The sequence below is a fragment of the Eptesicus fuscus genome, chromosome 8 (genome assembly GCF_027574615.1).
Source record: "Eptesicus fuscus isolate TK198812 chromosome 8, DD_ASM_mEF_20220401, whole genome shotgun sequence".
Taxonomy (NCBI): domain Eukaryota; kingdom Metazoa; phylum Chordata; class Mammalia; order Chiroptera; family Vespertilionidae; genus Eptesicus; species Eptesicus fuscus.
Genome location: NC_072480.1, coordinates 16,761,448 through 16,786,024, shown reverse-complemented (window position 1 = coordinate 16,786,024; position 24,577 = coordinate 16,761,448). Strand labels below are relative to the sequence as shown.

The following is a 24,577-nucleotide window of genomic DNA, read 5'->3' as shown; positions in this document are numbered from 1 at the left end:
ATTATGGACTCTTGCTTAAAATTTTAGAAATGACATTTTTTGTCTATAGCACACTGAATTGAAGCAAGACAGCAAATACTGTTCTTTATGAAAACCTGTATTTTAAGTATACATATGGTCTACTTTACTGATTGTCTCTTATGTGTTGTAGGTACAAAAATTAGTTAGATGGGCTATAGTAAAATACAGTGCCTCTACAGGCAAAGTTGAAATTCATTAAACAAACATTTCTTGATATGGGTCAGGCACTATCCTAAGCACTAAGGATTTGGTTGTGAGCAAAGCAAAGTCCTTGCCATTCTTCAAGGAGCTTACTTTCTAGAAAACAGAGGGCTGGAAGTTTTAATAATTCATATAAGTAGGGAATATGAAAATTTCCTGGAAATTAAGCCTAGTTCAGATGGAAACACTATACATCCACCATATTGCCATCCGAGGTAGCTCACCAGAGTCCAGTATTATCACCATGATTTTAACAAACTACAAAAAGCACATTGATTTTTTCTTTTTTGCCAGAAAGCATTTTGCATGTTGTAAATGCCCAATAAAGCATTACCTGGATGCAAGACTAACATTCACTATGCTTTTAAATGTCAATGTTTCTAGCTGGGTGAGACTTTTTAAAACATTAAGTAAAACAAACAAAAAAACACTAGTATTTAGAGATATACATAATGTAATCTAGGAAAAGATTAGAAGGAGCTGTGTGAAAATGTTATGTTCTCTGGTTGATGAGTCATTTCCTTCCTTATTCTTTTTTTATTTTTCAAATTTTCTTTACTAAGCATATTATTATTTATATAAGCACAAAAAAGGTTAAAACCTTTTTTTCCACCCACCACTAAAATGTCCCTGTTTTTTTTTAACCAAAGGAGAGGATATCCTTAAAACAAAAGGAAATCAACTCCAAGAAGTATAGCCTGTTTCCTAAAGATTTAGCTCTAAGACAGGTTTTCTTTCCTTTCTTTATTATCAAAACAATACATGGTCACTGCACAAAGTTCAGAAAAAAACAAAGATAAGGAAATGAAAATCATCCATAATCCCACCATCTAAAGATAACCACTGACTATATTTTTCAGTCTTTTTTCTTCGTAGATAATGAAAAAAAAGAAGTCTTTTTAAATTGAGCTATTTATACTTTTTAAAAAAATGAAAATGGGACCATAGTTTTTCAATTAATGATATATCTTGAATAGCTGCATGGTTTCATATTATTAATATTCTATATAGTTTAAACAATTCTCTAGGGTTCACATTGACTTTTTCTAATTTTTCAAAATTATAAACAATGCTGCAATAAACATCTTTTAAGTTAATCTTTGTTCAAACCCATGATTACTTCCTTAAGACAGATTTCTTTATGTGAATTTCTTAAAGAATTATATCTTTAGAGTTTTTAATACATATAATACCAAACTGTGCCCCAGAATGATTGTACCAGTTTGCGCTTGCATCAGCAGTTTAGGAGGACAGCCATTGTTCTGAGCTGTAGTATTTCTAAAAATATATTCCCTGGTGTGACAAATGTTTTTATTTATATTTTTCATTTGTTCATAAATCTATATGGTTCATTTTTTCAGTCAAATCGCTCATATTATCTTTTTATTTTTAAGAACTATACATTATGGTAAGCTTGCTTTATCATATGTTGCAAAAAATTTCCCAGCGTATTATTTACTTTTTAATTTTCCTTGTGGCATTTTTTGGTGTATAAGCATCTTTTTTTTTTTTTAAATCAAATCCATCAATCCTTTCCTTTATGGCTTCCTGCCTTTGAGGTCCACCCTAACGTTATATTCACTAATATTTCTTCTGATATTTTATTGTATTTGTTTACATTAAGTACTTAACCTACTTAATGTAAAGATATGAAGTAGACACCTACCTATTTTTCTTCCAGAAGGAAAGCTAACTGAAAAAAATGCTTTTCTTACCTGAGCATCATACTTCACAGCAGCAGAGAGCAGGGCAATGGCATTCTCCTCACAGATGCCTTGCTTGATAGTTTGCTGGCAGAGCTTTTTCAAACGATTTTCTCTATAAAATGTAGCCAAATCTAGCAATCCTGGTGGAAAGAGATGTTTGGGGCGGGGGGGGAGGAGTGACTTCAAGCATCCCGATTTAAACTCACTCAACCCTTAAGATTTTTTTTTACATTATTTTGAATATAATCCTTAGTGAAGGCTGTATAGATAGACTTGTGCTCATACACTCTGAGCAGGTGGCTTTCCCTAAGAACATAGCTGAACTGAGCAAACACAATAGACAAAAAAGCAGCCATGGAAAAAACAAGAGCAGTGAACAAGGCTTTAATATGTTTCCTAGAAATGCCCCTCTAATTATCTGTCTGCCTGCATTACCAATGTCTGCTCTAGGGTCATTTCCATCAGCACACATACATGCTATAATAGCGCTCATCTCTTTAAAAAAGAAAAAATAAATAACCTTGCATGGAGACATGTCTGCCTCTCATCACCCTACCCTGTTTCTCTGCTCCTCTCTACAGCAAACCTCCAGGGGAGAGTCCTCTGCTTGCTGCCTCCATTTTCTGAGTTCCCATTCTCATCTCAGGCCATTCCAGGCATAATTCCATCCCCTCCACTCCTGACATCACACCTGGGGTTGTCACTAAAGGCTGCCACAATGCCAAGTCCAAGGCTATTCTCCAGTTTCATCTTACTCAAGAAGGACACAAAATTTCCTGTGGCTGATGATCATCCCTTTCTTGAAATGCTTTGTTACTTGCTTGTGTTTTTCTTCTTTTTCATTAGTTACTCTTCAGTCTCTTGGCTAGACCATTTTTCCTGAGTTTGAAATGTTTGAGTGCCCCAGGGTTCAATCCTCATATTCTTATTTCACTTATTCCCCTAAGTCAGCAGTCACCAACCTTTCGGACCTCACAGACCACCAGTTGGCGACCGCCGCCCTAAGGGATTCCAGCCCGGTGGTTTCAAATGCCATTAAGTGTTATCTACCCCATAGGACACTATGAAGTACTCCAGTCAGGAATGGCCAGTTAGCATTTGAAAGACCCTTGTCAGGCGTTTCAGATACTACCTAAATCTTCAGAAAGAGCTAGAAATACTTTGTTACTGGTGAAATGAGTAGTGTTTAGGATATGAGGCCTGGCTCGAAATATCGCGAGGGTCCTTTTGCCTTTGCATGAATGGCATTCAAGCATCGTGAGCTTAAGTAGTCCTGAGCCTGTGGAGTAGTGCATTTGCTAGGTCTACATCCAGTCCTAGGCTGGTCAGAAGGTTAGCTAAACCCTGCTACTGGAATATTGTTACATCTACTTCAAGCTAACCTTCCAAGCAAGCTACTTCATAGAGGGCCTAATGGACAGACAGCAGGGATTTCATCAGTCTCACAACATTAACTGTTCTTGTTTGTGTCTGCTACTGAGTTTTGTACGTGTGGAAGGATTTGGTCAGAAACGTGCTGTCATTGTGATATGACTTACATTATCAAAGTTCTGAAAGAGAAGCCTGTGGTCCATGGGAGGATGCTGGAACCGTTAAGAGTTGTGAATGGCTCAGTGGTTTCTGGTCAGTTCTCAGCAACTCCCAAACTCATGCCAACAGCCCTGTGCACGCCCCAGCTTCAGACTCACACCGACCTGGACTCGCAAGAACTGCCCTGAGACAGGATCCTGCCCTTTGTCTCTGCTCAGGGGGCCTCACTCTGTACTTCTGCCAGGGACACCCCTCATCACCAAAGTGTGGTCAAGGAGCCGTGTACCCATTCTGACTTAGGGCACACTTTGGGTGTCTGGGACCCTGGGATTCCCCGACTAACTTGCTCTGAGACCACATGTGTGGGTATTCCCTCCCCTCCAAACCATACCACCAACGCGCAGCCCCCCAGCCTCAAGGGGTGGCCCTAGGTGGGGGTGGCTGGAGCTTGGACATGCAGGCCGTGGTGCCCACACACCCCTTGTGATCAGGATGCAGCTGGTGGTGGGGAAGGAAAGGCGCCTGGCTGCAAGCTGGAGGCCGAGGCCTGTCCCTCCCAGGCCACCGTGTTCAGCACCGAACTCCAAGGAGTCGCACAACTCTCAATTCCGACTGAAACTTAAACCTGGCCTTCCAGTTCTCAATGAAGGTATACTTTTCAAGGTCTGAGCATTGAACACGTTTTATCTGAAGTTAGCATCATATATAACTAAGTTTTCAGATGTATGATACGTAGCCCTTTATTTGGACTCTTGCCCAGGGCCCTGCAAATGTTAGGGGCGGGCTGATAAAATAACTGCCACTTGGATGTCGGATCAGCTCCTTTGACTTTTCAAATTCAAGAGCAGCCCCTTTCCACCTTCTTCATCTCAGTGAGTGATGCTTCCATTACCCCCGCCACTCAAGCACCTCAGCGCAGTCATCCTTCTCTTCCCCTCACACCCACATCCCAGCCATTGACAAATACCATCAGCTCCATCTTTAAAATATCCAGAATCTGGTCTCTTCAACGCCACCACTGCTACACCACTAACCCAGGGTGCCGTCATCTCACTCCGGAGCCATTAGAATTACTGATCTTTTAAAGACAAATCATGTCATTCCTATGGTAGAAGCTACTTGTTGCTTCTCCACTACACACACAGTCATGGCCACCTGGATATGACCACACTTCCCCCCACCTCCTATGCATCTGGCTGGGTTATGGCCTTGGCCAGCTCCCATCCATGGTTTGAAGTGGAACTTCCAGGAGCCTTCCTCCCGTAAGATTCTGGGCATTTGCCCTTCACCCCTTTGTCGCTGTCCCTTCCTCCATCCTGCTCCCTGTAATGCAAATGCGGTCTTGGACCATGAGCACAGGGGCCACATACAGCAATGCCCTGCCCTGTATCCCTGTGTGAGAGAGAAAGACACTATCTTGTTTAAGCCACTTCTCCTCCCCCCCCCCCGCCCCCATTTTACTGTCAGAATTAAAGCAAATCCTAAATAACACAACCCTATGCTCAAAACCTCACACCAAGAAAAAAAACTCAAGCTCCTCGCCATGGCCTTCATGGTTAGGTATGATCTTGCCCAGCTTTCAACTTCTTAATTCCTCCCAGTATAAGTCTTGCTCAGTCCATTCCAACCACCCTGGCCTTCCCCCTCCTCATCCACATGCTAACTTTGTTCCTGTCTTAGACTTCTGCACTTACTGCTACCCATGCTTAGAGCGCTCCTCCTCGGGTATCTGCAATGGCCCGCTCGTGACTCCCCAGGGCTCTGCTCAGAGCCCTTCCCAGCGGAGGCTTCTCTTGACCCTCCTGACTGACCGCTTGCATTTATTGCTTAGGGCTGGTCTCCCTCATCTGAATACAAGCCCCACAGGGCAGGGCCTCGGTCTGTCTCCGCAGACACCCAAAGGAGCCGCAGCACACAGTAGGCATGGGCACTAAAACATTGTCAAGAAAGGAAGGAAACTGTAAAACTTCAGAAATCAGACTTTTGTTTACCTGAGTAAAATTATATGCTAATCTGGTTAAAAAAATGTTATTGACATGTATAAACCTGTCAAATGAATGTTTAAAAATTTGGGGATTGAACTCTTTCTTTGGTTCCTTACAGCTGTAAACTGAAACTTAGTATGTATTGAACTCTGCACCCATTGGGTACCCTGTGTTGCTTTTTTAATGTCAGGTGAACACCCCTCACTCCTTTCAGGATGGGATGCACCAGACCACAGTGGTCTAATCCCAAAGCCATCTGGGATGGAAATTCACAGATACAGAGACCAGCAGGGCTTATGATGAGGATTTTATCTGTTTTATAATGAAAACATCTTGAGGGCAATAGATATGATAGCTAAAAGTTATGTACAATACTAACATATAGTAATTAAGAGTGGGACCCGCTGCACAGTGATGATAACTCATCTATCTCTTATTTTATCTATTCAGTCAACCTCTGAATGATTAGTAACAAGGGAATAGAGTTTGGGTTCAACACACAAAAAGAGAACTCCTTCTGCGATTGCACTCACAGCGACATCCATTTAGGCTCCACAGAAATCACCTTGCCAAGTTACCCAGCACTTTGCCAATCTCCTGGTGGTAATTAATTACCTACGGCCTCCTCAGGGGGAAGGCTGATGCTGTCTGTGTACAGGTATTCCAGGAAGGCTCGGTAAACAGGATATGAAAATTCACTCATTTCTACAATATCATCCTCACGGTCGTCCAACGAAGAACGAAAATGCTCACACCTGAAGGAAGAAAAGCATGTCAGGTCCTAGCTTCTGGGCAAGAGCAGTGAACACAAGGAGCACCCCCCTGTGGGGCTTAAAGGGGAAGAACCTAACGAGGAGAAGGTTTTTTTAATGTCAGGGGATTGAAAATTTGGGGATTGAACTCTTTCTTTAGTTCCTTACAGCTGTAAGCAACAGCTACAAGGAACTGTAGCTGTTGTAACACAACACTACACATGACACTCGCCAAGTTGCACACCTTCATGTCCCTGCTCCGGCCCCTCACTTCCTCTGCTGGCCAGTTTTCAGCCAACCGTTAATTTAACAAGGTTGCAGATGCAAACCTGCTGCGGGAGAGCTGTCCCTGCAGCCACACTGGATGGGGGCAGTGCTGCCTCCCTGAAAGTACCCACACCGTGTCCACGGAGCAGCATTTACGGAAGTCAGGTGAGTCTGTTTTTGTAACCGCTGGGTAATTTTGTTTTTTCACTTCCTGTTACGGCTTGAATTGTCTCTCACAAAATTCATATGTTGAAGTCCTAACATCAGAATATAACAGTATCTGAAGAAAGGGTCTTTACAGAGGTAAGTTACCAAGTTAAAATGAGGTCATTAGAGTGGACCCTAATCCAGTATGACTGGTGTCCTTATGAAAAAGAGGGAATCTGGACACAGGTGTGTACACACACAGGGAGAACACCACGTGAAGACTGGAGTTATGTTGCCACAAGCCAAGGAATGCCAAAGATTGCCAGCAAACCACCAAAAGCCAGGAGACTGGTGGATCAGATTCCTCCTCACAGACCTCGGAAGGAACCCATCCTGTGAACGCCTTGATCTTGACCCCTAGCCTCCAGGACTGTGAGAGAATAAATTTGTTGTTGAAGCCCAGTTTGTAGTACTTTGTTCCAGTAGCCCTGGAAAACTAACACACACACACACACACACACACACACACACACACACACACACCCTTTATGAAGGTTTATGGACTATAATAAAAGTGAACAAATGTTGTACTGAGTACTCAGTACTGACCTTACTGAGAGGTGAACTTGAGACTAAAATGCTATATTGAGCTTGTTATTTGTTGCAGTGGGATTTAAGTATCTATTAGACAACATGATGGTTTTCAAAATCATTATGTGAAAATAAAGAAGCCAGGCACAGAAGAAAACATATTGTATAATTCCATTTATATAAACTTCTAGAAAATGCTAACTAATCTATCTGACAGAAGAGATTACCTGCCCCAGAGCCCAGGGCACAAGGGATGTTTGAGGAGTGACAGATCTTGACTTGGGGTGATGCTTTCACAGGTGTATTCATATGTCAAAGCTCCTCAAATGTGCACGTTAAATGGACTTTAAATGGATGTAACTCATTAGTCAAAATTTATATCAATATATTTGACTTTTTTAAAAAAAAAATCTGTGTTAGCTCTATCCTGGATCTGTTGCTCTGGAAAAGCCTGATCTTCTCTTTTTTCAAGCCTCTAAAAGTCCCGTCCCCCCAGCTGAGTGGGGAGAGTGATGTTCCCGGCTGAGCCCAGCGCCTAGCGCGGAGGTTTGCTCGCGTTGAAGCCGGCAATGCTAACAGCACACAGCACTCCGCACCCGAGGCTGGCTGCTCCCCGAAGCCAAGGCCGTTGGTCAAGTCCTGTAAGGACGCCTGGGGGCTCCTGTAAGAAAGCTCCTGCCTGAGCCACACCCACGCCGCCTGGTCGGCCTCTGGTATTTCTTGTTTCGAGTTTAACGTGTTTCCCTCGGCTGCACTGAAAGCTCAAAGGGCAAAACCGGCCTCACGTGTGTCCACAGTTACTGCAGTGCCTAGAGCAGTTCCTTGGCAAATAACAAATGTATTTACTTATTTAATTCTCAAAATAAGTGATTCCATACCTAATTTTGAGAAGGACTTTATGTGCATAAATGTACTTTCCATCCACCAGAAATCTCAGGTCTGCGGTGCTGGGGTTGTCAAACTCCCTCTTCAGAGACTCAGCTACTGTGAGGTGGTCGTCAGGCTCTAAGAGAATAACAACACAGTGTTCCTAGAGTTAGCCACAGACGTAATGAAAGCGCAGGCCGTCATACAGCATGGCTCTGGCGCAGACACTCGTGAAAACATCAGCTCTCTAAACAAGCATGCACAACTGAGCCATGCTTCTCCCCTAAATATGAACTCGCACCTCTGTGATCATTAAGGGTTAAAACCTCACACACATCTGTTTATAAATCTGGCAAAACAACAACTACGAAGTCCAAAACTGCCTCACTAAATGAAATTTTGAATATTTAAATAAATACACTAGCTAAAAAACAATTTCTCAGTCAAATTAAAAAGTAGTCAAATAAAAGTACTTTTAATTTAGTATGTAGTGTTCGTTTCTGATAATTTTAAGAGAAATAAATCAATCAAACTAGTTCCTTTTCACAGGAGTCCATTAGAGGGAAATAAATGATGTGATACTGCACTTAACAAAGTCAGTCCTATCAAAATAAAAGCACCAGAGTTCTCTTCCTAGTTTTCAAGCATCACCCAAATGGACAGTGATCAGCTCACCCACAGAGAGGAGGCGCCAGGAGACGGCGGGAGTGGCGAAGCAGGCAAACACGTCGTCCGTGCAGGAGAGGTGGGTGAGGTGAGGCTGGACCACGGACTGGCCCCGGCACTGGCCCCACATGTACACGTGCCCGCCCTGGGTCTTGGCGGCAGATGTGTGGGCAGAGTGGCAGGCTGCGATTTCTATAATTCTAAATTCACAAACACCAAGTAAACACGTAAACAGAAGACATGGCTTTATCTCATCTCCCCTTAGGTTTGATTTCAAAACACAAAACAAAAGTTACACACCTAATCTCCTAGATTTTCAGGCAGTACACAGGTATTTACATCGAAGCTATACTTCAATGCACTTATAACTCATGAAGATCTTATCACCACTTCTAGCCAGCAGGCTTATAAAAATATGTACCATCCCATTTTGAAATCCAGTACAATTCAAGAGAGTAAAGACCAAAAAAAAAAAAAAAAAAGGTGATATAACTTTTTATTAAAACGTTACTCACGGAAGTAGATAATAAAGGCTAGAGCCATCCTGACGCAGGCTCAAAAAATATTTTCATCAAAACAGCACCAATTTTAGAGTTAAGTAGAGCATGCTGTAAGTCACCTCAACTCCCACCGTGAACAGTAAATTCAGTAGTGATACTTCACTGGACTGTGTCCTCTAGAGCCCAAGCGTGCAGTTTTCTGGGATCCACCTGTGTGGGACCTGGTGCAATAGGCTCGTGACTGCCAGGGAGGCCGTTCTCAGAACACTGCCTAATAGAAAACACTGTTTTTGTTGATTTGGAAGCAATTACTTTGCTCTAAGAACAAGCCACACCATACAGATTCAGAGACAGTAAACTGTTTTACCCCAAGTGAGGCGGTCACCTCGGTTTTGCCGCGGCAGGCAATGGGAGCAGCATCCTCAGTGACGCAGCTCAGAACCTGAGTCATCTTTGGCTTCTTCTCCCTCCTCACCTACCCCTTTCTTCAGGATATCCAGGTGACAGATAACATAGTCCCTGTGTAATTTCCCCCATCAGCCACCACCCTCAGTCAGACACCCCCCACATCTGGACTAATAGAACAGTCTCCGAGGTCCCTCTGCCTTAGAACTTCTCTCTCCTCTGACCCCGATGGTACAACACTGGCAGGTTAATAATCCTCTTGAAACACCATTCTCACCAGTACTTTCAAACCCTCAGTGATTTCCCACAAGATGAAACCCAGACAAGTGACATCAAGGCCTTCCAGAATTTGGCTTCCTCCCATGTCTAACCTTCTTTCAAATGACTTTTGCCCACACACCCTATGTTCCAACAAACAGAGGTACACACTGCCCCTCAATGTCTGTGTTCACAGTTCAAGTCCTTATTCAGGAATGTTCTTTCCTTTCTCCCTGCCTCAGAAATCCTACCCGTCTTTGAAGGTCCAGTTCAAACAGCCACGAGATAAGAGGTCTCTCGCTCACCTAAGCTCTTGCAGTACTGCCTGGCCACAGCAGCCGGCCTGGCCCAGTTATCTTTCAGATCTTACTTATTCAGTTAGATTACCAGTTCCTGCCAGGCTGATTCACGGGCTTATTTCTCTCTCCCTAAGCACCCAGTATGTGTCTTACTAAATATAATTTGTAGATCATTTTATTGACTCATTGGGAAAGAGTCAACAACACAGAACAACGGAAGACTGGAGAAGACCACACTGACCAAGGCTAGCAGTGGAAGGGTGGAGATATTCCTCCGCTTGTGCTTTAACTAGAGGCTCCCCAGTCCAGAAGGGAGGATGGTCATCACACAACCTGGAGATTGCTGTGGCGGTTCCCTCAGAAGGCTCTTTTCATGTGCAGCGCAAGAAATTCCCCTGATTTATTAGAAGGTAGCTCTCAGCTCTTGAAAACAACCCGAGTACTGGAGGAAAGGAGGCTGTATGTCCCAGAGTGGGGAGCCTGGATGTGGAGGTAGGTTTGAATGCGAGCTTTACCACAAGGCTGTGTGACTGGGAATGTCTTGAGATCTAGGAGTCTCAGTTTCATCACATTGCGAGGCCAGTGTGTGCGAATTAAGTGAGAAAACGTTAAGCCCAGGGGGTAGAGTGGGAGGGGGGGTTCGATGAGGGGAAAAAACGGGGACATCTGTAATACTTTCAACAATAAAGATAATTTTTTTAAAGAAAAACATTAAGCCCCAAGCGCGATCATGGTGTACAAACAGTAGCCTAACGGTAGAGGTTTCTCAATATTACTACTTCTACTCAGCATTTTAAGTGCCAAAGCCTCATGTGTGTAGAGAATGTGTATTTCTAATGGTCAATTCAAATTAGTAAGGCCTTTCCTATTTACATGGTTAAGCCAGTCAAATTGGCTCAAATCGAACTTTGCCTACATGGGGAAAATGGTCAATACTATTTTGCTTCTCAATAAGGAAATTTTTTTTCCAAAAATAAAGAAAAAGGAAAAATAAAATAAGTACATTCAAAGAAAGTGAATTTACTACTACCATCCATCTACCCTCACGTTACACCCACATATGAGAGGAGCAACAATTCACTTAAAATGGCTTGGCGCAGTAGGCAAAACATGGGCTGGGAGTCAGAGGCCAAGTACTAGTACTTAAACTCTTATAATCCATGTTATCATCTTAAAAAAGAAAAGAGAGGTGGAGGCTTGTGGTGAAGATAAATGAAGTAAGCTACCCAGCACAGTGCACATTCAAAAATGGTTCTTCCCGGGAGTAACGGCTGCTTCAAGCACAATGGGGTCTGCCTGGAGGAGCTCATGCTTTAGCTGAAGAGAGAAGGAGCGTATCTGTGAAACTGCAAACAATTCCCAGATAACACCACAGTGCCTCCTACAAGGCTCTGGTGAGTAAGGAGAAATACCTGGGCCTTCCTCAGGGAGTATTTAAAGTAAAAGGGGGTAAGAAATACATGGACAAATGTGTAGGCATAGGGTGAAGAAGGTACAGCATTAAGAGGTCCTACCCGGAAGAGACAAGCAACTTTGGGGAGCAGAGAACAATAACATTTGCTAGGAACAGTGGGGTCAGTCTTAGATCCAAGGCTGAAGGGTTTAGATTTGATCTGATGTGATAGACAAGTGGGAAACAGCTGTGTAAACAGAGCCATGACAGGATGAACGAAGTTCTTAAATTACTCTGGCAACAGTGTGCACGATAGGCTGAAAGGGAGAGGAAGAATAGCCTAGGGCCGTGGTCGGCAAACTGCGGCTCGCGAGCCACATGCGGCTCGCGAGCCACATGCGGCTCTTTGGCCCCTTGAGTGTGGCTCTTCCACAAAATACCACGGCCTGGGCGAGTCTATTTTGAAGAAGTAGCGTTAGAAGAAGTTTAAGTTTAAAAAATTTGGCTCTCAAAAGAAATTTCAGTCGTTGTACTGTTGGTATTTGGCTCTGTGGACTAATGAGTTTGCCGACCACTGGCCTAGAAGGTGAGCTAGGAAAGGCTGACGGATGTGCAGATGTCATGTCCAAGCATGGTGCCAAGGAAAAACCAGGGTGGCCTTTGATACTGTGGGAGTTCAGGGCAAGTCACCCCAAGATGTGCTTCTATGGTATGCAGATTGTTTTGAGCTAAACGCCACTTTAGCCATGGGCTCAAGAGAAATTTCTGCCTCTCCCTGAACTACCTAGAATAACTTGAATTAGGATCCTTTTTTAATTGATATTTAGAGAGAGGAAAGTAGAAGAGGAGAGAGAGAAACATGGATGTGGGAGTGGAACACTGATCAACTGGGGATCAAGCCCCCACCCTGGCATGTGCCCTGACCGGGAATTGAACCAGCAACCTTTCGCCGTACAGGAGGATGCACTGGCCAGAGCAGAGATAACCTCTTTTGATCTATCTATAGGGCAGGACAGACTTCTATTTACTAAACGTCTGCTCTTCTTATCATCCCGCAATGACCCTTTGAAGCCCCCAAAGCACCTTACCTCATCCTAGCTCAGGATGTCTTATATACCCATGTTCCCTTCCATTTCTGAACCTCACATGCATGTAAGTTCTCTGACTGTCTCAGCATGCGGGGTTCCCATACATATGTATGTGATAAATTTGGTTATTTTCTCTTGCCAATCTGTCTCCTGTCTATTTGATTACTATACCAGCCAGAAGAACCCTGAGATACCGGATAGTATCAATGAGAGGAAGCAGAGGCCTGAGTCTAAGAAAACACCAACCTGGCAGTGTGGAGGGAGGGGACCCAGTGCTGGTCAGATGGCAGGATGGGGGCTCAACCTACAGATATATGAGCAGTTAACAAAAGAAAAAGGCCTTCTACATTTTAACTACTTTCTTATAAAGCAATCCGGTAATCCCTGGGAGAAGGGGAGGTTAGAACAGCCCAGCACTGTTTAGATAAATATTAACTGCTCTGTTCTCACCATATGTAATCACTTCCACAATGCCCTACTCGGCAAAGACTTCTAGGTTTTTTTAATATCTTTGGTGTACTTTAGGGAACCACTTAAAATGATAGCCTTCCTTTTCCGTAATAATGTTCTATGAAAAATGTAACTGGTTGAAACACAAATAGTGTCCATCGATGCTAAACTACCCACCACAGGAAATCAAAATTCCTACATTCACTTGTGGAACGGTCACTATTAGCCTTCACAAGAAGGGAGCGGCCTTTGCCATTCCAGGAGGTGGAAACACTGCTTTCTGGAGAAGGGCTGGTGCAGAGACAGCAAAGGGGTCAGGATGTGGAAGGATGCGGACCTGGCCTTCCCTAAGCATGGCCTGGTGACCTTCTCCTGGACTCCTAGGGACACAAGGGAAGTCCAGGGTGGGGCACAGGCGTGGCTGACGCTGCAGCTGCTACAGGAAGGAGAGGAGAAAGTTTAGAGGGAACCTTCAAGTCCAGGTTTGGGGCCGGAGCCACTGCCTAGGCACCTTGCCTTTGCCTGGGGTCGTCTGTTCTTATACGGGATTCATATCAAGAAGCAAATTTTCCTAAACCACAGAAAACAGACTGGAAATGTTATCAACTTCCTCTTAAGAATGTAAAACAGAAAACAATGAGGAGGTCAGGAAAAGGTCAGTTGGGAGGAGAAGAATGTAGAATATCTGTTGGAGGTTTAGTCACTGTAGTTTGTATAGAGTAACTATTGGAGGTATAGATGAAATATGGCTAAGGGAAATAGAATATTTGACATAAGTCAAATTCACCAACAATCCAAAGCCAATTTTAAAAAGGAAAGAATGCTCATGTTAAAGAATATCCTAAAACTAGCAGTAAATTCCCCACAATTCTATATTATATCTAAGTTTTGTTTAATCACTTAAGGAACATTGAGGTTATTTTGAAAATGCACATATTACCTGTCCTTTTCCACAACAACAGGAGTAGGATAGGACTGGTTACTTTTATTGCCAGTGCCCAACTGGCCATAAGAATTTGCACCCCAAGCATATACTTGGCCTTCATCTGTTAATACTAATGTGTGTGCGTAGCCACAGGCAACCTAAAAGAGAAAAACCAAATCCACTCAGGCCTGCAAATAGAGAGAAATATGCTTTCACAGAATAGGTTAAGAATTAAAAAAAAAAAAAAAGGGAAGAGGCAGCCTCCAAGAGAGCAAGCATTTAAGTTAACCAGTCTCTCCAGAGCCAGCTTAGGTCCCATGCGGCCAAAATTACAGTCAGCTCGCTCTGAGTCCTTCAGTGACATGAGGCCAGTATTTGCCTTCAATGTGGCGTTCATTATGCTCACAGAGACCAAGGGGGTGAAGTTAATAAGCAACAGACACTTTCACTTTTTAAGAAGAATTTTCTTCTTTTATTATAAACGTTAACATGTTCAATGTGAAAAAAGTATAAGTATGAAAGCAATCTCAAGCTTGACATTTTTTTGAGTTATATGAAGATATGCAGATAGCTTTTTTAAATGATCATATTATATAAGCAGTTCTTTATCTTTTTTTTTTTACTTAATATCACATAGACTACTGTTCCTAAATCATAAAAACCCTTTGTAAACATATCTTCTCCACTAATTCTGTAAGTGACTTTCTCTTTGGTTCCTTAGAATAGAGTAGAACTACAGATCAAAGGATATGACTATTTTTAAGCCTCTTGATACATACTGCCAAAATTTCCTTGGAAAAGATTTTAACAATTTATATTCCAACAATTGTGTAAGAGAGTGCCCTAGAAATTTAAATTTTCTGATGAATAAACTATAACTTAATTCAAGGAAATAGAGCTTAAACCTTTACTTACTGAAGATATCCAAGCAGCTACATTTTTCATCCTGCTATAGAAACCGTTTTTAATACGTTCCTATCTTTGCCACCAAAGAATTAAAAACCAGTAGCAGACGTACCCGCTGGACACGAACACCTTGCAAAGCCAGTCTACACGGGGTTGACTGGTTGCCACCGCTGCCAAGTCCGAGCTGCCCATTTCCATTGTAACCCCAGACATAAACCTGAGAGAAAATGAGAGACTCGGTGCCAACAAAAGACAGGAAGTTCTCTGTGTGAGAAGCAGGCCATGTTGGTATGACATTGAAAAGGCAGTTTTTTTAAGTGAAATATGAAAGAACCTTCTCACCTCCCCGTTGTCCACCACCGCCATGGAGCACATCTGTCCACACGCTATGTTCACAACTGCTTTACTCTGTAGGCAGCTCGTGACTCTTCGAGGGATCGGCTGATTAGCTGTTGATCCAGATCCTACCTGCCCAGAGTTATTATAACCCCAGGCAAATACCTATTTGAAAGAAGAGATCAATTAATGCAATATACTAACTTATAAAGTATCCCAATTACACACTAACATATTTATATGGCACCTCATCTTTGCTCTCAAAGCGGTTGCTATCCATAAACTGTCACAACACAGGCAGAGAAGTTTTGGTAAAATTCATTTTTTTAAAATGTATTAATTTATAAAATTAGGTCATTGGTGTTATCTATACAAACAGTAGTAATTATTACCAAGTATCATATAATCTATGTTATAAAAGGCCTGTGGCCCTAATGCCGTAACCACCAAAGACCGGCGTGGGTGGGCGGGGCTGTGAGCATGGCGAGGCCTCTCGGGTGGGCAGGGCCGCGCGATTTCGTGCTGGGTTTCTAGTATTTATAACAGTATCTACTTTGCACCAGCCATCTTTTCCAGAATTTGGGAATTTTTCTTTTTGTAAATAACCCCTTTGAGTATAGCAATATAGAAGAAATAGCACATCCTCTTAAATTTTGCAGTAATAGACATTTTTATTGCATGAAGGTAAAAAATAGTATAAACACCATGACTATGAGTTGCTAACAAGAATAAAACTGAATTTGAGGGAGGTGGTCATTTTAATCAAATGATCATCCTTCTAGGACTGCTATAGGAATCTATATAATTTTACTGAAAAAAAAAATCAATGACATTTATGCTGACTATTCTTACTTCTCCATCAGATGTTAGCACCAAAGAATGGTAAGACCCACAGGCAACTTCAATCACTTGTTTGTTGGACAAATTAGTAGAGATATGACAGGGCACCAAACCATGATTAGTTGTCCCATTGCCCAGCTGGCTATAAGCATTATGACCCCAGGTAAAGACTTCTCCTTCTGAAAAAATAAACACAAAACACAAACATAATTAGCTTTCAAAATATCTACTTCATCATATGAAAATATATACTGCACACTTCTACAAGTGAAACTAAAAATTAAGTTGCAAAAGCGAATCAACTTCCCTATTCCACCAAACTCATTCTATAAAAATATGCATTTGAAAAATATAAACTACATTCTACCTCAAAGCAACAAGATGAAATTTAAATATGCAATTATAATAGCTGGAAGATAGGCTCTTAATAAATGGCAGAAAAAAGGTTGCTTTTAATAGAGTACATAGAAAAAAAACATTAGGTTGAAAGTAAAAAAATTTAACTTCCTTATTTATAAAATGATCACAAAGTTATTTTTTTTAAAAAGAACATCATTTATATTTATTTATTTTAAATTTATTGATTTTTTTAACAGAGAGGAAGGGAGAGGGATAGAGAGTTAGAAACATCGATGAGAGAGAAACATCAATCAGCTGCCTCCTGCACACCTCCTACTGGGGATGTGCCCGCAACCAAGGTACATGCCCTTGAACGGAATCGAACCTGGGATCCTTCAGTCTGCAGGCTGACGCTCTATCCACTGAGCCAAACCGGTTAGGCCACCAAGTTATTTTTTAATCTTTGTTATTATATCACATATTGCATAATATAATACACATTCATAAATGTTCATAAAATATATATGCACAATTTCATAAATAATTATAAAACACACATACCCATGTGCTACCATTCAGGTGAGAAAATATAACCTTGTTCACTCCCAAAGCCCCACATATAAATCCAAAGTTATTTGTCCTCTTTTTAAACTTTAAAGATATGGAATCATACAGTATATATTTGCTTCATCTGTATTTTCTACCATATTTTCTCTGTGCTACATTCTGAATAATTATTTCTGATCTATCTTCCAGTCTATTAATTTTCTCTTTTGCTGTGTCCAAACTGCAGCTTAAATTGTCTACTGAGTTTTTCATTTGGATAATTATACCATACATTTAGTTCTTTTTCAACTCTCTTATGATCTCTGCAGGTATCTTAGAGCTTATTTTTTATTTTTTCAAACAATAAATACAGCCATCTTATCACTGGTGTCTGGTAATTCTAATACCTAATATTTGTCGTCAGTTTTTGCTGGCTGTTTTGCTGGTTCTCCTTCATGCTGCCTGTTTCCTTATGTACCTTGTTGCCTTTGACTATGTGCTGCTAATAGCAATTGGAAAATTATGTTTCAATGGCATCATACTCCCTCAGGCCCAGAATGAAGGTGCCTTCCTAAAGAAAGGATTTACATCAACTTAAGAAGGTACTGGAAGGTATCTCTTTAATAAATTCAAGACTTAAGATTTCTTGGACCATCCAGTCTGATGTGAATTGGAATACAAATCTATGGTTACAATCTCTCAGGGAGAGGTTTTCTTTCTATTTTTCCTTCCTGATTTGCTCAGAGCCAAGGAATTCTTTAGTTCGGTCCTGTAAGAAGGAAGAACGGGCTCATCCTTGCCCTGAGAGTGTAGCCCTCGGTGGTCTCAGCCTACTGTGTTGACCTATGACCCCTTCACCTCATGAGTACATTAGACCACACTCCATTTCAGTGGACAGGCAGATGTCTTTAAGGCCAAATTGGCTTCACGTTCCCCTCTGACTTCTTAGTTCACACTTTCTCCTAAATCTGATCTGATAATTCCTTTCTGCCTTGTCAGTGCTTTGATGCCTCATGAAAAATATTTTTAATATTTTAATAGTTGTTTTCAGGGAAGAAATGATCTAAATAATGAAGCCTGCTATTACTGGCAACCAATAATCCCTAAAGATTATTTTTTTTAATGTGAAATAAGCACATAAAAGAATAGAAAATTTATTTTCGGTTTAAAGAATACTAACAAAATGTTACTAGCTTAAGAAAAACTCTAAATTATGTTTTAATTATAATGTCTTATTAGTCTGAATTCACGAAATAGCCATGAGAATACTTAATTCCTTATATTACTAATACTAACTACAGTCATCAGTCACTAACATAAGAATCACAGAATGCTAAGAGTTGAAGGGGATGCTGGAATCTGGCTTTAGGCTTTCAGTTCATAGATCAGGAATCTCAAATCAAAATAATTATACTTGTAAAGTGTAAACAAAAGGGGCTTACTGGGCTTAACGCACTGCCATTCTTATATCTAAAGTGCCCATAATTGCTAGATTCCATCTGCTACATTACTTTACTCGGATATTCAGATATGTTCATATTTTATGTCGTCCAAAGCATAATCAAGTTCATAAGGCAGAGCCAGAAACTCTTGTCCAATCAAAAAATATGTTCTTGGTTTAGGGGGTGGTCCTACTCTTGTTTTTCAATAAATAAAGCAAGGGCTAAAATTCGACACTGTGCTCCTAGGTTACCTGTTGTCGCAAGAACAATATGGGGGCCACTCCCGTAGCTGAGGCAGGCTATTTTTTTGCCACTTAAAGAATCCAGTCTCCGAGGTTCAATGGTGCTCTGGACGTCACCTAATCCCAAACAGCCACAGCAGTTTGTGCCAAGCACAAAAACCTGTGGGGAAAACCACCGTTAGTTCTACTTCTGACAAACCTGTAATTACATTCAAACAGGCATCGTCCTCCTAAAACAAAACTGCTTTATTATATTAAAAATACGAATCTACTCTGTAATTTTTTTTAAACCTTAATTCTTTAGTTCCCCCAAGGTCTTCAGTCTACCTAGCAAATTTATTACTGAAAATAGAAGTGGTTGAATTTTTTCTTCAAAATTACCTCATCATTCACTGTAGTATATAAAACTTCATTGCCAGCACTTCCAAAGACACAGGCCTGGCGAATTAGCTGCAGCTCTTCCTCAGAACAAAGGGAGAAAATTGGCCACTTCCCCACATCTAACATCTTCAGAGATGATGGCGTAGCCTGTACTGGCTGAAAAGGAAAATATATATATTGAGACTATTCATTTAAAAATTAAATTTCTTTGCCCCTTTCATTTCTGTAGAAGAGCAGGCCTGATTTCATGAGGAACGAGTTCTTTCTATTTTTGAGAGGCTCTCACTGCGGAGGAAATTGCCTTCACCAGCTCTAGTGCTTCAGTACTGCTCACTGCAACCGAGAGCCAGAAGCTCTGGACAGAATCAGATGCCACCTACTAATTTTCGTCAAGGACATGGGAATCATCCAAGGCCAAACATTGGGAGCCGAATAGCTAGCCATCCCTTTAAGTGCTGGCTGTGTCTTAAACATAGCTCTGGAAACTAGGCTGGTTGTAAAAGCAGGAGGGTAAGGGGGAGAGGTAGGACTATTTCATTAGCTGCCCAAGTCTTAACAAAACAAGTCCTTGGAAAAGAACAATGCTGAAGGTGATACCAAGGAAACGGTCCAGAAATTTCAGGTCAGGGGCCAGTTCTGACCTTCAGTTTAAATAGCTGGTGGATTCCCTCATCCCCCACGCAGGTTTGGGTACTGGCAGGAAGAAACACTCCGAAGGTATGTATTCATTTGCGAGGGCTACTATAACAAAGTTCCACAAATGGAGTGACTTGACAACAGAAATTTATCTCTCACAGTTCTGGAGGCTGGGAAGTCCAAGACCAAGACACCAGCACAGTCATGTTCCTGGTTCATTGCTGGTGGTTCTCACGTGGTGGAAGGTGCTGGGGATCTCTCTGGAGCCCGTTTTAGAAAGGCACTAATCTCAATCATGAGTGTTCCACCCGAGACTTAAGCACCTCCCACTTCTTAATACCATCACCTTTGGAAGTTAGGATTTCAACATATGAATGGGGGTGGCAGGGCAACAACAGTGATACCTTCTGAGAAATGCATTGTTAGGCAATTTTGTCATCATGTGAACATCATAGAGTGCACTTAGATAAACCTAGGTGGTTATAGTCTACTATGTACCTAGGCTACATGATATAGCCTATTGCTCCTAGGCTGCAAGCCTCTATACATGTTATGTACTAAATACTGTAGGCAATTGTAATGCATTGCACTACAATGTTACAATGTCACTAGGCAATAGGAATTTTTGAGGTCCATTATAATCTTACTAGAGGCCCAGTGCAAGAAATTCATGCACAGAGGGTGCGAGGGTGGGGGGTGTCCCTCAGTCCAGCCTGCACCCTCTCCAATCTGGGACATCCCTTTCACAATCCAGGACTGCTGGCTCACCTGCCTGCCTGCCTGATTGCCCCTAACTGCTTCTGCCTACCAGACTGATCACCCCCTAACAACTCCCCTGCCAGCCTGATCGACATCTAACTGCTCCGCTGCTGGCCCGATTGCCCCTAACTGCCTCCCCTGCTGGCCCAGTCACCCCTAACTGCCCTCCCTTGCCAGCCTGGTCGCCCCCAACTGCCCTCCCCTGCTGGCCTGGTCACCCCCAACTGCCCTCCCCTGATGGCCCAGTCACCCCAACTGCCCTCCTTTGCCAGCTTGATCGCCCCTAAGTGCCCTCCCCTGCATGCCTGGTCCCCCCCAACTGACCTCCTCTGAAGGCCTGGTCCCCCCTAACTGCCCTCCCCTGCCGGCCTGGTCGCCCCTAACTGTCCTCCCCTGCTGGCCTGGTCACCCCTAACAGCCCTCCCCTGCCAGCCTGGTCGCCCCTAACTGCTCTCCTCTACAGGCCTCGTCCCCCCTAACTGCTCTCCGCTGCTGGCCTGGTCACCCCGAACTGCCCTCCCCTGCAGGCCTGGTCCCTCCCAACTGCCCTCCCCTTGTAGGCCTAGTTGCCCCCAACTTCCCTCCACTGCAGGCCTGGGTCCCCCCCAACTGCCCTCCCCTGCTGGCCTGATAGCCCACAACTGCCCTCCCCTGCTGGCCATCTTGTGGCAGCCATCTTGTGTTCACATGGGGATGGCCATCTTTGACCACATGGGGGTGGCCATCTTGTGTATTGGGGTGATGGTCAATTTGCATATTACCTCTTTATTATATAGGATAAGACCACCATCCTATGTGAACTTTCATTGACCAAAAAACATGGTTATGTGGCACATGACTGTAAACTTACATGTTTAGCTCATGAGCATCTGCACTCATGATGAGAAAAGAGCATTCAAGGTGGACATTATAAAGCTATTTTGAAGAGCGCTTTTATTGATTTGCTATACTGAAAACACTTTTACTTATGTACTTTTCAAATTTCAATATTTTTGTAGATTACAATAAGATGCATAAACAGCCAATATGCCTATTAAATGACATGTTTGGCCATTTTTCTCAATAATCATCATACTCTTGTCCTGGTGGGTTGCTCAGTTGGTTGGAGCATAAAAAGGTTGTGGGTTCAATTCCTGGTCAGGGTGCATACCTAGGTTGTGGGTTCAACCTGAATGAGGTGCATACAGGAGGCAACTGATCAATGTTCCTCTCTCTCTCTCTCTCTCTCTCTCTCTCTCTCTCTCTCTCTCCCTTTCTTTCTCTAAAATCAATAAACATATCCTCAGGTAAGGATTAAAAATAAATAAGAAATAATCATCATACTCTTATGGATTTAAAGGAGCAAGGGATTTTCTTAGGCCTGTCTTTCCCATCGGCTATTAAGTTAACCTTACTAGGAATGAGTTCTGGTAGAAAGATGATCATATTAGATACTTATTTTCTACAGACCTGAAAGGATATTTGTCCCTTCCACCCTTAGGAATCATGGCCTTAATGACACCTTGGTTCTAGACTTCTAGCTTCTAGAACTAGGAGAGGATAAATTTCTGTTATTTTAAGCCCCAAGAATATACTGTTTTACGTACTTACAACTGTAAACCTACTTTTGCCCCACTCTGCATAATAAAAGTATATATAGTTTGTTATTGTTAGGGCACCCTTAGGAAAATAATACAGAGGCAAAGCAGCTTGTCACTGCTAACAGAACAATCCTGAGTTAGTAGCAGAGCCTGAACCGGGGTGAGCTCCCCTGATGCCTAATCCAGCCCCTTAACTTCACCATGCCACTTGAACTGTGAGACTCTGTCCCAAGAATGATGTCTTCCATTATCTTTTGGGCAGCACCCAAGGTCCCTTTAGAGCTAAGGATAGAACCTAAGCTTCTACTTTAAATTACCCACCTCCTTATGTCTACAAAGAACCTAATTTTCTATGAGGTCCTTATTTTAATACTAGAGGCCCAGTGCACAAAATTCATGCACGGGGGGTGGGGGGGGGGGGTGTTCTTCAGCCCAGCCCTCTCCAATTTGGGACCCCTTGAGGGATATCTGACCACTGGGATCGGGCCTAAATGGGCAGTCGGACATCCCTCTCACAATCCAGGACTGCTGGCTCCCAACTGCCCTCCACTGCTGACCTGGTCCCCCCCAACAGCCCTCCCAGCAGGCCTGTTACCCCTAACTGATCTCCCCTACAGGCCTGGCCCCTCCCAACTGCCCTCCCCTGCAGGCCTGGCCCTCCCCTGCAGGCCTGGTCCCCCCCAACTGCCCTCCTCTGCTGGCCCGGTCATCCCTAACTGCCCTCCCTGCTGGCCTGATCGCCCACAACTGCCCTCCCCTATGGCTTGGTCCCCCCCAACTGCCCTCCCCTGCTGGCCTGGTCTCCCCCAACTGCCCTTTTCTGCCGGCCTGGTCACCCCCAACTGCCCTCCTCTGCTGGCCTGGTCACCCCTAACTTCCCACAACTGCCCTCCCCTGCAGCCATCTTGTGTCCACATGGGGGCAGCCATCTTTGACCACATGGGGGTGGCCATCTTGTGTCTTGGTGTGACAGTCAATTTACATATTACTCTTTTATTAGATAGGATTTTTCCTACTTAACTCTAGAAATTTCAAAAAGAACAATGTTTGGGATGTGGCATCAAATATTTAATGAAGATATCTTATTTGCTAGTTAAGAGTTCGTATATATTATTTCTATTCTTCTCAATTGTAGGACACAGATATTGCTATCCTCGTTTTACATATAAGGAAACAGGCCCAGAGAGACGAAGTAATCCTCCAAGATCACTAGCTCCGAATGGATGAGCTGGGATTTCTTTCCACACATGATCTCTTGCTGAGTAAGAAGTTCACATAAAAAGTTATATTGCTGGTAGACCTAGTGCTTGCTTGTATTTGCAGGGCTTTGGCTGTTGCTCACACAAAGTCCTTATGAGCAGGGCAGTGATACCCACTGTGGGTTGTTGTCATGCATGAACAGGGCAGATGGCAATATACGAGAAAACAAGCAGCAATGACTTATTGCTACCTAATTTTTCCCTTTCGAGCAGGCTTTTGGATTTCAACCTGCCCTGCTATAAAATCAAGTGGTTTCCTAGATGCCTAGAATCAGGTTGCAAAGTCAACTAGCAACTAAACGCTAGCCCATCTCTACAAAATCTATAGTACCCAGCTCATAACTCTGCTGACCACTGGGATTCCAGTGTGTTTGTAATGTCACCTGCAGCATACATTTGTGAAAGGACACTTCTGGTCAAGAGAACACTGGGTCTGACAGTATCACTGAACATTTATTGAGTGTCCAATATTAAAGGTATAAAAATGGGACATAATCACTCCCTTCAAATTCTCACAATTTAATAGAAAACAAATAACTACAATATAACCTAAGTAAAACAGAGGTGTGAATATATTTGTTTTTAAATCTGTCAGAGGCTGGCTGCTAAAGTTAGTCATCAAAAATTCATTTTTTGTTGTTTGTATGGAAAATCATACAATAATTATGATTAAAGAATAAATTATGAAACAAGAATATACTGTTTTACGTACTTACAACTGTAAACCTACTTTTGCCCCACTCTGCATAATAAAAGTATATATAGTACAAGAATTCACACGCAGCACCCTATAGGAGCCTCAATCATACTGCAACCACCTGCAGGATGGGAGCCATCTCCATAGAAGGCACCCAACTGCCTTGCCTCTATGCCCAACGGTTTTGTCAGGGACTGGCTGAACAGGAGCCAAGAGTGGGCAACAGAAAAATCTGTGTGGGGGAAAAGGCGCTATCAAGGAATGAGAGCTCTCCTTTACTGCTTTGTTCACATCCAGTCCACCTCCCCCATGTTTTGCTGGCGTCTGTTTGGGAAATGCAAAGTAGCAAAGTTATAATTAGCTCAAGGAAAACATAATTAAGGAAATAGAGTTCCATAAAGTTAGAAACCAAAATGCATTTTATTATTCCTTTGAGTGTGTGCTACATGTGTAATTGTTTTCCCATCAATGAGAACCAAGTGGATTATGATACTTCACTTAACTACAAACAATTATTAAGTTGTCATAATTCAATTTAAAATACAGCATATGGGAAAGAATTA

The 24,577-nt window shown here is 42.5% G+C and overlaps 1 protein-coding gene across 1 annotated transcript in view; it reads right to left on the bottom strand.

Moving 5' to 3' along the window:
* Positions 1-24,577, bottom strand: part of RCBTB2 (RCC1 and BTB domain containing protein 2) — a 41,501-nt gene that overhangs the window by 2,653 nt on the left and 14,271 nt on the right. The window contains exons 2-11 of the mRNA XM_028151608.2: positions 19,084-19,239; positions 18,712-18,862; positions 16,146-16,312; positions 15,300-15,458; positions 15,070-15,174; positions 14,067-14,209; positions 8,743-8,933; positions 8,079-8,205; positions 6,059-6,198; positions 1,938-2,068 (exon numbers count right to left, since the gene is read on the bottom strand). Of these exons, the coding sequence (XP_028007409.2) occupies positions 1,938-2,068; positions 6,059-6,198; positions 8,079-8,205; positions 8,743-8,933; positions 14,067-14,209; positions 15,070-15,174; positions 15,300-15,458; positions 16,146-16,312; positions 18,712-18,862; positions 19,084-19,209 (1,440 nt within the window). The 5' untranslated portion in view covers positions 19,210-19,239. The remainder of the gene's footprint in view (positions 1-1,937; positions 2,069-6,058; positions 6,199-8,078; positions 8,206-8,742; positions 8,934-14,066; positions 14,210-15,069; positions 15,175-15,299; positions 15,459-16,145; positions 16,313-18,711; positions 18,863-19,083; positions 19,240-24,577) is intronic.